This window comes from Myotis nattereri (assembly GCF_964212035.1).
Source record: "Myotis nattereri genome assembly, chromosome: 8".
Lineage (NCBI taxonomy): Eukaryota > Metazoa > Chordata > Mammalia > Chiroptera > Vespertilionidae > Myotis > Myotis nattereri.
The window spans coordinates 20,608,397-20,623,022 of NC_138083.1; the positions used below are offsets into that span (position 1 = coordinate 20,608,397).

The 14,626-nt window shown below is 39.9% G+C and overlaps 1 protein-coding gene across 4 annotated transcripts in view; it reads right to left on the reverse strand.

Moving 5' to 3' along the window:
- Nucleotides 1–14,626, reverse strand: part of MACROD2 (mono-ADP ribosylhydrolase 2) — a 1,902,899-nt gene that overhangs the window by 196,363 nt on the left and 1,691,910 nt on the right. For all 4 annotated transcript variants that reach the window (XM_081097752.1, XM_081097753.1, XM_081097754.1 and 1 more), the window contains one exon: nucleotides 6,546–6,627. In XM_081097752.1, coding sequence (XP_080953878.1) covers nucleotides 6,546–6,627 — 82 coding nt within the window. The remainder of the gene's footprint in view (nucleotides 1–6,545; nucleotides 6,628–14,626) is intronic.

Sequence of the window (14,626 nt, forward strand, 5' to 3'; positions counted from 1 at the left end):
ATATATATATATATATATATATGCAGAAAGTGTAGCTTTAAACAATTCTCCATGTTTTCAGGATTGCTATGAGAAGTGGATGATGAACCTATGCCATAGGATTATTGTTGGAAGGCCGGACTCTAAGTCAGGACTCAATTAATTCTTTTAAATATAAGAATTAATTCTTAATTGTCCTTAAATGTAGGATCTGTCACAGTACCATTCTTCCTCTTAGCACCAGCATTTCTTAGGGATTCACAAACTGGATATAAGTATCCTGCTTACTTTTAAAATTCTCCTATCCGAACTGCCCTTTTTTGCTATGTCACTTCCACAACAGTTGGAATCATTTCTCTGTACCTGCTGATCCTTTAAAGATTACTGAATGTGCCACATTATTAATGAAATATACCCCTACCACCCTGGTCCTCATACGTATTTGCCTCTAAATCCCTGGGTGCTATGACCACACTGATGCTATACATGATTATTTGCTAATATTGTCTTCCAACTGTTCTGCATAATACTTGCCTCTCGGGCATATTATAACAACTCTATCTTAAATGCAGCAGTGATTGAAGCCTTGGCCACATAGTAGGCTAGGCATATAATAAATTATTTGTTTACTGATGGGCAGAAAGATAATGAGTGATGTGGATGAGAAAAAAGAGGGGAGAATGAAGAAGATGTAATGTGAATGCTTTCTCTTTTTCACTTTTAAAGAGTAGATCCAGGTAAATATCTTTAAAATATGTCCTTTGGTCAGATTATATAATTATTAGAAATTTTGGATAAATATTTTTCCTTGTTGTGGAAAGTGAAAAATATAGGGAAAGAAGTGTAATACCCTAATCTAGCTATAATAACAATTCTTATAGTTTCTGGGGAAAAAAACTTCTTACGTGAGACTGGTTAGATAGAGTTTCCAGCTTAACCTCATGGTAGTTTGGTATTTACTATAATAAACACCTTACTATATATTTACAAATCTTCAAGATTATGGAAATGCAATGGAATATTAGAAGTGGTCTTTGGTCTCCAGAAACGTACCTTTTCATTAGTGAGACAAGACAAAGAGATCAAAAAGAAATTATAATATAAAAATCCATCTGGAGCTGCCTTGCATGAATGTGTATAATTTAGACAGAAATAAATGACACAAACACATAGTCAGAAAAAAAAAAAAACTTACTCATTTCAATAATATTTACTACATGTTTGGAATAATATAAGCAGGTCAAATGGGGGGGGGGCAGATGCTCAATGCAGGAGCTGCCCTCTGGTGGTCAGTGTGCTCCCACATGGGGGAGCTCTGCTCAGTCACAAGCCAGGCTGATGGCTGCCAGTACAGCGGTGGTGGTGGGAGCCTCTCCTGCCTCCTCAGCAGCGCTAAGGATGTCCGACTGCAGTTTAGGTCTGCTTCCCACTGGCAAGTGGACATCCCCCGAGGGCTGCTGGGCTGCCAGAGGGATGTCTGACTGCCAGCTTAGGCCCAATTCCCTGGGGAGCAGGACTAAGCCAGCAGGTGGTCATCCCCCAAGGGGTCCCAGACTGTGAGAGAGCACAGGCCAGGCTGAGAGACCCTCCCCCCCCGAGTGCATAAATTTTTGTGCACCGGGCCTCTAGTCCTAATATATAAAAACCCAGGGTCCGTAATGACTGAAGACTCGACTGACCAGAAGTCAGTCCTACAGTCAGTGCTTGGTTGCTATGGTGACCCAGCACTGACTGCTGAGGGGGCTGTGGATCAGGCCCGGATAGAGGTTCAAAGAGAGAGGCAGGGTCTGATCCACAGCCTCCCTGGCAGCTGTTGATCAGCTGTTGCCTCTCCCTTTCTCTCCGGGCTTCACCATCAGCCGCACCTCTGTTTCTCTCCGGGCCACCATGGGGGCTGCTGATCAGCCCCACCTCTTTGATCAGGCCCAGAGATAGGCCTGGAGACGCTGACTGGCATAGAAAACAACTAATCAGGACCAAATCTGGGTGAAGTGTGAGGAGCCAATGGCTGCCTAGGAGGCAGAGCTTTTGATGCTGACTGGCATAGAAACCAACCAATTAGAACCTAATATGGGTGAACTGCAAAGGTAGAATCTAAGCTGGGGGCTGAGGAGGGGTTTTAAGGGCAACAGCTGTTTGGTGTAAGGTGTAATAAAGCAGTTCAATTTTTTAATGACTGGTTTGGCAGTATAGTGCATATGGCTAGCTATCAGTCCAGATATAGGGATTATGTGTTTTTGTCTGCCAAGAGCATCTCCTCCAGCTGAAAAAGGCTGCCCCCCCCTCCCCAATTTAAGCAATCCTATCCTATATAATCTATCTATACTAATAAAAGGGTAATATGCTAATTAGACCGAGTGAACTGGCCATCTTCTGGATGTCCACCTTCCTTCCAGACAAAGCCATGGTGGTGGGGGCCAAGGCAGAGAGGACAGTTGAGGGTGAGATCAGGCTGGCAGGGGAGGGCCGTTGGAGGAGAGATCAGGCCTCCAGGGGAGGGCAGTTTGGGGTGAGATCAGGCCAGCAGGGGAGGGCAGTTTGGGGCGATCAGGCAGACAGGCAGGTGAACAGTTAGGAGCGAGTGGTCCCAGATTGCGACAGGGATGTCCAACTGCCGGTTTAGGCCCGATCCCTGTGGGGTACCCTATTGGAGAGGGTGCAGGCTGGGCTGAGGGAAACACCGCCCCCCCGCCCCGCACAAATTTTGTGCACCGGGCCACTGGTATATAATATTTGACTATTAATAAGTTGGTACAAATATTTTACCTAAACCAAATAAACTTCTTAGCTGGATAAAATATTTATAAATTTTCTTGCTTTCTGGGTTAAAAAATAAAGGAATACAGATGTATTTTTAATTTTTTTCATATTGATTTCTGAGAGAAAGGGAGAGAGAGAGAGAGAGGGAGAGAGACATCAATGATGAGAGAGAATCATTGATTGGCTGCCTCTTGCATGCCCCCACCGGGGACTGAGCCCACAACCCAGGCATGTGCCCTTGCCTGGAATTGAACCCAGGACCCTTGAGTCTGTAGGCCAACATTCTATCCACTGAGCCAAATCAGCTAGGGCTGGATGTATTTTTAGTCATAAGTTTTCACTGTGAATGAATCAGTTGAGATTTAGAAGTTGGTGGGGGCTGAAGATTTCTAAAATGAAAACATATTTGTGCGCTTACAAGGGTTTTTATCAACCGATGGTCATTAAGCCAATGATTAATGATAAAAGTGAAAACTTTTAGCCAATGAAGAAAAAAGCTTTGCTTGAGATATGTAGAGAAAATAATTGGTGAATTTTTTTTCCCTTGCTTTGTGTATTAGCCTTTACTTCCATACTTATTCATTAGGTGTATAAAACATACATAGCTCTTAATCATATTTTCTGAGAATAATACACTAGAGTCATGGGCAGCAATAGATGAATGATACAAGGAGTGGACTGGGGCTGGAAAATCCAGTCAGCTGAGTAGGCAAACCAGGCAGCTGGGGGGCGGGTAACATTGTTAACAGAAGTCAACACACAGAAATCTGTGGGTTGAGAGAAAGTGAAGAGAGGGCAAGTCCAAAAGCCTGGATAAGGAGGGGTCATGAATCTGGAAAGCCAGAGGTCGGGCTAAGGGCACAGTCTCCAAATCCAGCTAGACACGTTTGGGTAAGACATCACCCTATAAAAATAAACCCAATCTGAAGTCAAAGTTGCTTTAATGGCCCGAACTGCAAGAAAGAGATGGTTCTAGTAACCCAGGGCTTCTTAACCTCTGCACGGTGGATTTCTGTAGCTGGATAATTCTTTGTTGTGGGAGGCTGTCATGTGCCTTTTGGGATGTTTAGCAGCTTCCCTGGCCTCCGCTGGCTAGATGCCACTCCCTTCCCCCCCACCCCCCCTGCCATGGAAACAAAAAATGCCTCAAATGTCCCCTGAAGGGCAAAACCACCCCTACTTGGAACCACTACAGTAAACAAAGTAGGTTTTCCCTAAAATGAGAGAGGGAGGGAGGAAGTTTGACCATATCTCTCCAATTTCCAACATCAGGATTCTTTGATATAGTTGCAAATTGTAAAACTGACATTGTTATTGGGAGGTAAGTTAATATCCCCAAATTCTCTATTAGGATTTAGATTCCAATTTTTTAAAAAAATTATCTTCCATATTCCAAATCAATAAAAACTACACACAATAAATCCTATATACTAAAAAAATATAAAGCTTTTATGCTGAGAACAAAGAGATTTGAGCTGAATCATACAAATATTACTTGCTGTAAGCCATGAAATGATGCACTGCAACTATACATTATTTGCAACCAAAGTCTATGGTAATTCCACAAATTTGCCACACTAGACTTCCAAACAACACATCTGGAAGGAAATAGGTCAAATGTGCTTCACCAACAGCAAGATATAAAACTGCTGGAAAAAATTGTTACTGGTTTCCTTCCTTTGAAGTTCCTACTGCATTTCCACGATTGGCTTTGTTAGGGCCTTAATTGTACCCCTCTACCCCCAAATATATATGTCAACATCTTAACACCCATTACCTCATCATGTGGCTGTGTTTAGAGATAAGGACTTTGAATAAATAATTAAGTCAAAATGAGGTCGTTAGATGGGCCCTAATTGAATATGACTGGTTTCCTTATAAGAAGAGGTTATTAGGACATAGACACACACAGAAGGAAGACCTCACGAAGATACAGAGGGCATGGCCATCTGCAAGGCAAGGAGAGATGTCAGAAGACACTAAACCACCTGATGCCTAGATCCTGGAATTGTAGCCTCCAGAATTTGAGAAAGTACATTTAAGTTGTTTGAGCCACCTGATCTGTGGTCCTTTGTCACAGCAGCCCTAGCAAACTAATACAGGCACTTTTCCATCTTCCTTCATGGCTGTTAGGTCCTTTGACTTCCTGGTGACCACTTTCCTGCTCACCTACAGGTAATAGCACCACAGGGGCTGGATGATTTGGATGGGATTTAATTTTGAGATCATCAATTTGACTCATGTTGGGAAAGATTTTATGAGGATTGTAGATATTAGAAGAAAGAGAAGCATGGTAGCTTTGAAAAATGATGGGCACTTAATTAAATTAGAAATAAGACTTTCTCAATGTTCCAAATGCAACTGCAAAGTTGAATCCATTCTTCTCTGAAGATGTTCTGAGGAAATTAACCTATTATCACTTGTGCAGTGACAGATGTCATTGTCAATTTTAAAATATAACTCTGTTGCTCCTAGCTGTATACCTCATTATTCTCAAGTATCCATAATTTTCTATATCTAAAAGGTAGGGTTAATATAGTGCCTGCTGTCTTAGAGTTATCATGAAGCTTAACTGACTTGGTCCATGTATCTGGCTAATAGAAAGCAACTATAAATGCTATCTGTTATTCCTATCACTAATATTAGGTAGTACATATGCATGTGTTGTATGTTTAACATGATCTTTCTAGCCTAACTTGCATTGTTTTCTCATACATTGTGTTTCAGAAACCTAACTGTGAAATTTAAAGACATATGATTACCCCCAAACATAGAAATTCGGTTTAATAAAAAAAAAAAGATCTTTTCACCCTTAAACTATTATCATTATTGCTTTGGAAAGGGTTAAGAAGACTAATTAAAGATACCCTGAATAAGTCAGACTAGGAAGATTATATGGCAAGGAAAATTATATTCTAATCAAATATGATATAATTATAAATTAACCATAAGTTCAAATTTTGGACAGATAATATATGTCATCTATAGTAGCAGTTACATATTCCATTAGATGTTACCCTTATTTTATATTGAATAATTAGAATTTACAAATGGCTGCTGACTCAGCATTGCAAGAATATTTAACAAGTTGTGGGGATTTTGACATTAAGTTTTAAAATGCACTTGCTGTTATAAATATGCACTGGAAATAATTTCATGAACATGCCATGACTTAAAGTATTGATGTGAAATTGAAAATGATTTTATTATTATTTCAGTGGCTCAAGTATTAAAATGCATTTTGCATTTATTTAGAATAGCAATTTTTCAACAACCATTTATTTGCATAGTTATTAACACATTCTGAACCACTAAAACTGTCTAATTTTAAAAATGTTTGTATGTTTTTTGGCTTTGCATCATTGGAAATACCTGCTAATGGGTAGATTTGTTTCAATATAATGGTTTATACTTATTAAATTTTTTTTTATCTTGGTGGATGTAGGCACAGGCCTGGGCATTTTATAAGTGTGGAGAAGAAACCACAGATCATGCCATTGTGGGCCTGAGGAAGAGCCTTTAGAAGTTATTTGGTTAAATCTGTCTTTTTTGATGTGAGGAACTGAGATTCAAGAGATGCTTTGATGTCCCCAAGATGACACAATGACCTTGTTGGACAGAGATCTTGGGCCTAGATTTTCTATCATCACCCCGAATTCTTAAAAACTATGATACATCTCTTGGGTGACCTTTGCACAGAGACCACATTTGTTACCATCTTTAAGATGCAAAATGAAATAGAAATATAAGTGATGCCTCCATTTCTTCAATCCTCAATTCCAAAGGAAACAAATTGCTTTACTTACCTACAGGGAAAAAGTCGCTCATTTTCTTTTTGTAGATTTTGAAGTCGACTTCTAAGAAGACACAGAAGATGATTCGGTCCACCTAGAGGCAAACGATAAAACACTCAAAGTGAAAGGAAATATGGCAACTGCCTTCCCAGAACATGGACTTAGAGCAAAAATCAGATGGGAAGTCCTCCTACAGATTTTTGGTGCTGTGCTGCTAGCTATATGACAGCACTGAGTGAAGTGTGTGTGTGTGTGTGTGTGTGTGTGTGTGTGTGTGTTAGTATGTGTGTGTGAGTATATGTGAGTGTGTGAGTATGTGTGTGTGAGTGTGTGTTAGTTTGTGTATGTGTTTGTGTGTGTATGTTTATGTGTGTACTTTTTATGTAAATAAGTCCATGGGCTTTTTCTTGGAAAGATGTTACATAAATCAATTAAGAAATAATGAAAATAAGCCACTTTACAGCGAGCTAAAAATAAGATCTAAGATTCTGGAAGGATACCTAGACTTTATGTCTTATAAAACAGCCACATGAGAGCTATACAGCAGAGTGACAATAAAGTATGTCAGTAAACAAAGCTCTTTGCCCTACCCTTGTTAAGTAAATATACTTATAATCCTGATAGACTGAAAAGCTTCTTCCAGTTTAATTTGCATGAGGTCACTTGCTCTTAGCTTAACATATTCAGAAATAAAATACAATTAATTGACAGTTATACGAGGCCAATATAACTTTAATCTAGGAAGTATTATGGGATAAGTAAATGCCACTTCAAAAGTAAACTGTGCGTGCAGGACCGTCTTTCTGCTTTGAGAGAGTTTCTGCATGTCAGGAGTTTCTTTGAGACATTCAGAAAGTACGGTAAGCAGAGGAGAGAAATGGAGTATGGGCAATTGCTCACATATATCTGATATTGAATCAGTGACTCAATTTTGTGCCTTGAAATAAATACCCCTTTAGTTCCTTTATTGTAACAATCTACCACAAGTTAAAAATCACTTAATCTATCAAACTACAACTGGTAATTGAAAAGAACATTAAGGGAGGCATTTTTCAGGACAGTAAGGAATGGAAGTGGGATGTGCTCATGGCAGGACAGGAAAGAACACAAATGGACACCCTCCTCTTAGCCCCTCAGCTCTCCAGCCTGTGGGGTTCAGATCCATGCTAGCCAAGTCCAATGTTCCCAGCAGAAGAGATCTACAGGGGTGGGAAGAGGAGAGGGAGAGCTAGGACACAAGGAATCAACAGGATTCCCTGATGGAAGCTCAGAGTTGTGGCTCCCTGATCCCTGCAGAAGTCTAGACCCACATCTAGATACACTGCCTCCTGGGCACTTACTGGACTTCTATGGTATTATCACTAAACACTATGCAGCCCCAGTAACTGCCTGCATATTACAGATTTTAAGAGAAAGCACCTGGCTTCCCCAAATGGAAGGAATGGTGTGCAAATATCCATATTTTCTTTTCCCTGTATTCACTTGAGCTTCTGGTATTCAGTTCTTTCTGCATATCAATAACATTTTCTTCAAATGCAAAAACCGCCACCATCAACTTACTCTCCAGGTGAACTATAAGATCAGTTACATAAATGACTGACTATCTGCAATACTGAACGCTAGTCTACACTCTCCTCATGGCATGTCTATGCCCTGTGACTAAAGATAAATATCATAATGTTGAGCAATAGAAACAAGTTCCAACGGAACATATATTCTATGATACCATTTATATAAGTTTCTAAAGCACAAAGATACAACAGGGAAGGGAGTCATTCATAAGCATGAGATTTCTGAATATACAGAAACAACCCAAGAATGTCATACACAAACCTCAGGATGCTGATGATTTCTGGGGAGGGAGGGAAGGTAAAGAGATGAACAAGTAAGTCTTTAACTGGATAGCTAATACTTTATTTGTTTAGAAGGGAAAGAGATTAGAGAAAATATTGCAAATGGATAATAGCTATAACTATGGGGCTAAGTACATGGTTATCACATAATTTCCTGTATTTTCTTGTATATTTGAAATACTGCATAATTAAGAGTTCTAACCCTAAAAATAACACTTGTCTTAGACATACTCTACTCTCCAGTTGCACTGAGCTGCTTGTTGTTTCCAAACACCATAATTATTCTGACTTCTGTACCTATGATGGTTGCCTTTTTCTCTAGGCTTCAAGTAGTCAGATTATTTCTAAAACCACCTAGCTGAGATAAAAATCAAAAAAAGAAAATTTGACTTATCACAGACCTAAGAAAACCAACCAGCACAATCTCATCTATACACGTTTTCCTTTATTTTATGGTCTCTTAGTATAAATTATCAAATTTTTTAAAGCACTCATGTAGTGTGTGCATATGCATGTGTGTGTGTGTGTGTGTGTGTGTGTGTGTGTGTGTGTGTGTGGAGAGGGGTTAGTGGTAATACTTCACAGACTAAATGCAGATTTCTTAAATATTGCAAAGAATTTTAATCCACTTTCAACATTTTTGGCTTTGTTACCATGGAAATGGTATGACAAATTCAGCAACCTGATTTTATTTTCCCAGAGAGAAGGTAGATGACGAAGAAAAGGTTCATTATTTTAAATTAATTGAGTGGCCAAGTTCCCTGCTCTGGCCTTCCAGCATGACACTGAAAATATCTTGAAAGCAAGGTGAATCCAATAATTAACTTCACTTACCAAGTACTTGTTATGTATGCATCTGTAAATATATTTATATATGTGTGAAAAAGCCTAGTCTCTGTTAGTCAAGACCTCATTTGGGTTACAAGCCTGGTGTTCATAAACTCATGGTGGGTATTGATCAGTGCTTGCGGTAGATTGTATTTTCCAAGATGGTGTGCAGCATGGTGTCTGGTCCTACAGGCTCCTCTTAAAATGTGATGCTAACACTCCTCTCACTGAAAGGCAGGATATTTATTCCCTCCTCTTGAATCTGGGAGTGTCTGTAGCTCTGGCACAAATGACATGTAACTTCTGAGTCCACATCATAGGAGATGATGTGGCTTCTGTCTGGCCCTCTTTGGAGGCTCACTCTTGTATCCAATCACAATGCTGGAAGGAAGCAGAGATACTGCATGAAGAGTTCACACGTAGAAGTTCTAGCCAATAGGCCTGGTCAAAAGTGAGTTGCCTGTAGAATTAGCTCCTGACTTTTGAGCTACCCAAGGTGATACCACCTGGAGCAGAGATATGTTGTTCCTGCTGAACTCTGCCCAAATTGCAGATTCGTGAGTAAAACATAGAAATCCATTCCTAGGGATCTGATATTCTTCTAGCTTCTTCCTCTTGCCACTGTTGGGATTTTTTGTCTTTCAGCTCTGTGACACTGGGCTCCTGCTGAAAAGCTCAGACTGAATGGATCCAGTAGAAGCCACAAAAATATAAATACAGAAAGTCTAACTGCTACATGACCGACAGAGAGATTGGAAACCTGAATTGTGTCCATTCTTGCCCCAGATAAATTTTATGAGAATATGTAGGAATATGTAACGATGGCTTTAATTTTTCTTTTATGGTAGGCACTAGAACAATTTTATAACATGGTTGTTCTTGAGAGACTGTGTTTATTCATTTATTCATTGGCTATTAACTGATCATCTTCAATGTGCTGTGCCTCACCCAGGTGCCATTCTCTCACCGGAAAACTTCAATCCAGAATTGAGTATTTTTCCCAAGGCCAAACGATTAATTAATGGCAAAATCTCAGGCATCTTAATTTCACGTCCACAGTTCTTTCTGTAATATCACCCAGATCGACACACATGGGACTGAGTTTATATACCTGTCACTAGCTCTGTGACATTGAACAAGCCAGCATCTCACTGGGCTGCAGTATTCATGTTTTTATAAAGAAAGGATTGAATTGTATCCTCCTTTTATTTATTCTTTAATCCAAGTTATAGTCTATCTCTGTGGTCATTTTGTATTCCATCAACTTAGATAAACTGGAACTACATTTCTCTGTATGGTTCTGGGTTAGAGTTGGCCACAGAGAAATTTCCATGAGACTTGGAGGGCAGAAGGATGCAACCACTGTGCTAGGCAGGTGAATACAGGGCATCAGGCTCTTGGCAGGTCGTGTACATGTTGATCATCAGCTGGCCCTTGGCTTTTGCAACACTTGCTGGTTCCCCTGCCTCAGGTTGTCTGAGTCCTGGGCTGGGCCCACGTGCAGCTCTGCTGCAAGGACACCCGCTTCTTCTGCAGGGCATTGCCGTCTGGGGATGCCATGCATTGAGAGACAGATGCATGTGACAGTCTGTCCCTGTGGGTTCCAGTTTGCTCTCATAGCTTCTACTTTGTCCTTGTTCTTTTCAACTTTGCATCCAGCTTTCCTCTTGATCATCTCTTGACCTGCCCCTTGATTACTTACTCTACTGACATACTCCAGATCTGGTCGGATACAGAAGCAATGGCCTTCCATAGACTTCTTCACCAGCTTTGCTCTGCTCAGCTAATCATCCCCTCTGAACATTAACTTCCCCATTTCCACCTACAATTGTATAAAATCAAATCCATATAACAACTCCCTTATTCTATACCACCCACAAGATTCAGCTTCCCTTATTAAACCCTGCCTGATCTAATCTTTAATATCATATCACTGAAGATCATGTAGAAGAACACAGCGAAGGACAAAAACTAGTAACAGTGTTCTTTTTTGGAGGCATTTAACCTGTCAAGGTTACTCAAATTCCATTTACTTCCTTCACTATAAACTTTTGTTGGGCCTGCTCATCTTCTTGGTGAACTTTTAAAGTGTGCAGCCATTCTTTGGTAGTTAAAGCAACTCTGTGTACTTAAAATGACTCACACTTTTTTAAACAAATATTTATCTATCTATTCATTTACTTTAAATATATTTTTATTGATTTCAGAGATGAAGGGAGAGGGAGAGAGAGATAGAAACATCAATAATGAGAGAGAATCATTGATTGGCTCCCTCCTGCACACCCTCTTCTACGGATTGAGCCCGCAACCCGGGCATGTGTCCTTGACTGGAATTGAAACAGGGACTCTTCAGTCTGTAGGCCACTGAGCCAAACTGACTAGGGTTCACACTTTTTTTTTAATGGACAAGTTGTTAGTCAACTCAGATGGGTCCTCAGGCTAAAACATAATAGTAAATAATACAAAAGGTAACATTCATATTTCTAGAAAATAACTGTAGTCCTTATTATATTTTAAAATAGAACCTTATGAAGAATTGAGTGTTGCTCATCATTATTTCCAGTGCGTGGCATAGGTCCTGATATATAATATGAGCTCCGTAAATATTTGCAGTGTATGTGTTCTGGAAAACAGACTTGACTAAAATGTAAGTATATGGCAGATATTGTTCAAGGGTGTTTAGTTCCAGAACCAGAAATTAACTTCTTTAGGAGGTAGAGTTTCCTTTATGTTTTTCAGAAGACCTGAGAACTGAATTATAGAGGCATCTCGGTGCTTTTACGAAGCGGAAAAGAGCTATATAAAGAACATGAGTCATTTATTGTTACTACCCGTCATCTTATCCAATGATTCTATGCGGAGTACAATGGCTTTTGAGCCCAGTATTGATGTTTTCATATAGGTGCTTATTAGTTTCACAATAGAAACCATGATAACACCTATAAAGTAAAATTTATTAAAAGTTTTAAAAGCTTTTGTAAAATGAAAAGACAATATTAAGCATTGGCAAAGATATGGATTAACGAAACTTTCATATCCTGCTTTTGGAAGTAAAAATTTATACAAAAACTTTGGGAAATTCTATGGCAATATCTACTAAATTAGCTGAATTTGCCCATAGGTTATGTGTTACTCCCAACACAATGTACATAATATGTTCCCCAAAAGATATACACCACAATGTTCATGACAGCACTATTGTAGTATCTCCAAATTGAAAGCCACTTAAATGCCTAAAATGGCAGAATAGATAAATAAATTGTGATTTATTCACACAAGAATCCAGAAAAAAAAGAGTATATGCTGGATGATTCCACTTCCATAAAGTTCAAAAATATTACAGAAATAGACAAAATCACCTATGTCGTTAGATGTTAGAAGTTAGACTAGAAATAACTCTGGGTGACAGTAGGTGGAAAGGGACCAAGGGGAATGCTAGGAATCCTGTTTTTTGTTTGTTTGTTTGTTTGTTTGTTTGTTTTTATCTGGGTGCTATTTCTATGTTCAGTTTGTAAGAATGTATCAAGTGGTACACTTAGAATATGTGTTCCTTTCTGTATGTTATACTTCAGTAACAATTTTTTAAAGGTTGAAAGTCTTCTGTTACAGTTGTCTTGGTCAACAACAAAAATCTATTTTCATTGACTTAGAGGTCAAAAAAGTCCTTTTAAAGCTGACCTTCTAAAGTCAATCTCTCCATATATTTCCACTGATGCCAACTGTAGTTCACCCATCAAGGTATAAAGGAGTAAAGATGTATTTCGTTCACCAGGATATCCATTAATCCACAGTTGGGTGTTTTATGCCCCATAAACATGATGACATAGTTCTATTAATCTTTTTTAGCATCACATCCACTGCCCCTGAAAAGCGTTACACAGTGAAGCGGGTTTCAAATACCTACAGCGCACCTCCTTTCTTCACAGCTACCAGTCCTAGGGCAGTTGACATAGCAAAGATTATCCTGTGTTCAGCGATACTGGGAGAATGAATGGATTCTGATGAGTGTAATTTGCTTCCCCAATGACAAATGAAAAAACATTCAAATGTCTGGTGTGCATGCAAATCATGCTTTAACGAAGGCCTAATGGGGGGCTACCTGTGTAAGTGCAGCCCTATGAGCAAGGGGTAAAGTCTCAGACTTCCTAAAAGACAATCCAACAGCCTCACCAATGCAGGCTTGGATATTGGGGCATTTCATAAAACCGTGGCTACTGCTAATAAGTGAATTAAATTTCAGGGTTTAAGTATCAAAGTTGTATTAGGACAGGTTTTGAGTGGGATGGAAGAACCGCACCATCAGAGCTTGCCTGGTGATAGGAGTAAACCAAGGTTCAATAGTGGAACAAGGGGATGAGGTCACTCGTGATTAATTGAAGAACAAAAACAAAAAGTTGGGCTCCCTGAGCCGTAGTTCGTCCCCTCCTTTCAAATGGAGTAAAGAAGAGCAATCTGCCCTTGTCCCAGTGTGGTAGTTCTCTGTTGTGCATTACAAATTTAGTAGCTTGAGCCAACAATTGTTATATTGTCTCATAGGCGAAAAGTCCAGGCCCAACAGAGGTGGGTTTTCTGCTCAGGGTCCCCAAAGCTGCAGTCAAAGTGTTAGCTGTGCTGCAGTGCCTACCTGGGGTCCTCTTCTGAACGCATCTAGGTTGTTGGCAGAATCTAGGCCCTAGGTCCTTACAGTTGTAGAACTGAGATCCCGATTTTTTTCTAGCAGTCAACCAAGGACAGCTTTCAGCTACCAGAGGCCATCTGCAATCCTTGCCAGGGGCCCGGGAAAGGCAGCTCAGGATATGAACACTTTCTTTCTTCCAGGGCGACTGTGTCTCTATGGGTTTTTCCTCTCCAACTTCTAGACTCATTTTGAGAGCCCACCTAATTAGGTCAGCCCACTCTCCCAGTTAATGAAATCAACTGAGTAATGCCTTAATTGCATCTATAAAAATCTCTTTCACCTAATTGTGTGAATGACTACCCCATCATATTCACAGGTGCCACCGCACTAGAGATGAGACTGGACAAGGTTTGCACCAAAGGGAGCAGGTGTCAGAGAGCATCATAGACTTCTGTCTCCCACAACCAGTCATCTCCTATGTAAACAGCTGCCTATATTCCAACTTGGACTCGACCATGTACCAGCTCTGTGACCATGAGCAGGTCATCTAACCTTCCTAAGCCTCAGTCGCCTCATCTCTAAAATGGAGGCTGGTTTATTAGTGGGGGTTGGTATATTAGTTTTCTATTGCTATTTGACAAATTACCACAAACTTGTAGCTTAAAACAACCCTGCTTATTAGTTCATGGTTGTGTAGCTCAAAGGTCCAGCATGGTGTAACTGGGTTCTCTGTGCATCATAAAGGTGAAATCAAGGTGTCATCTGGACTGAATTCTTGTCTGGAGGAGAAAAAT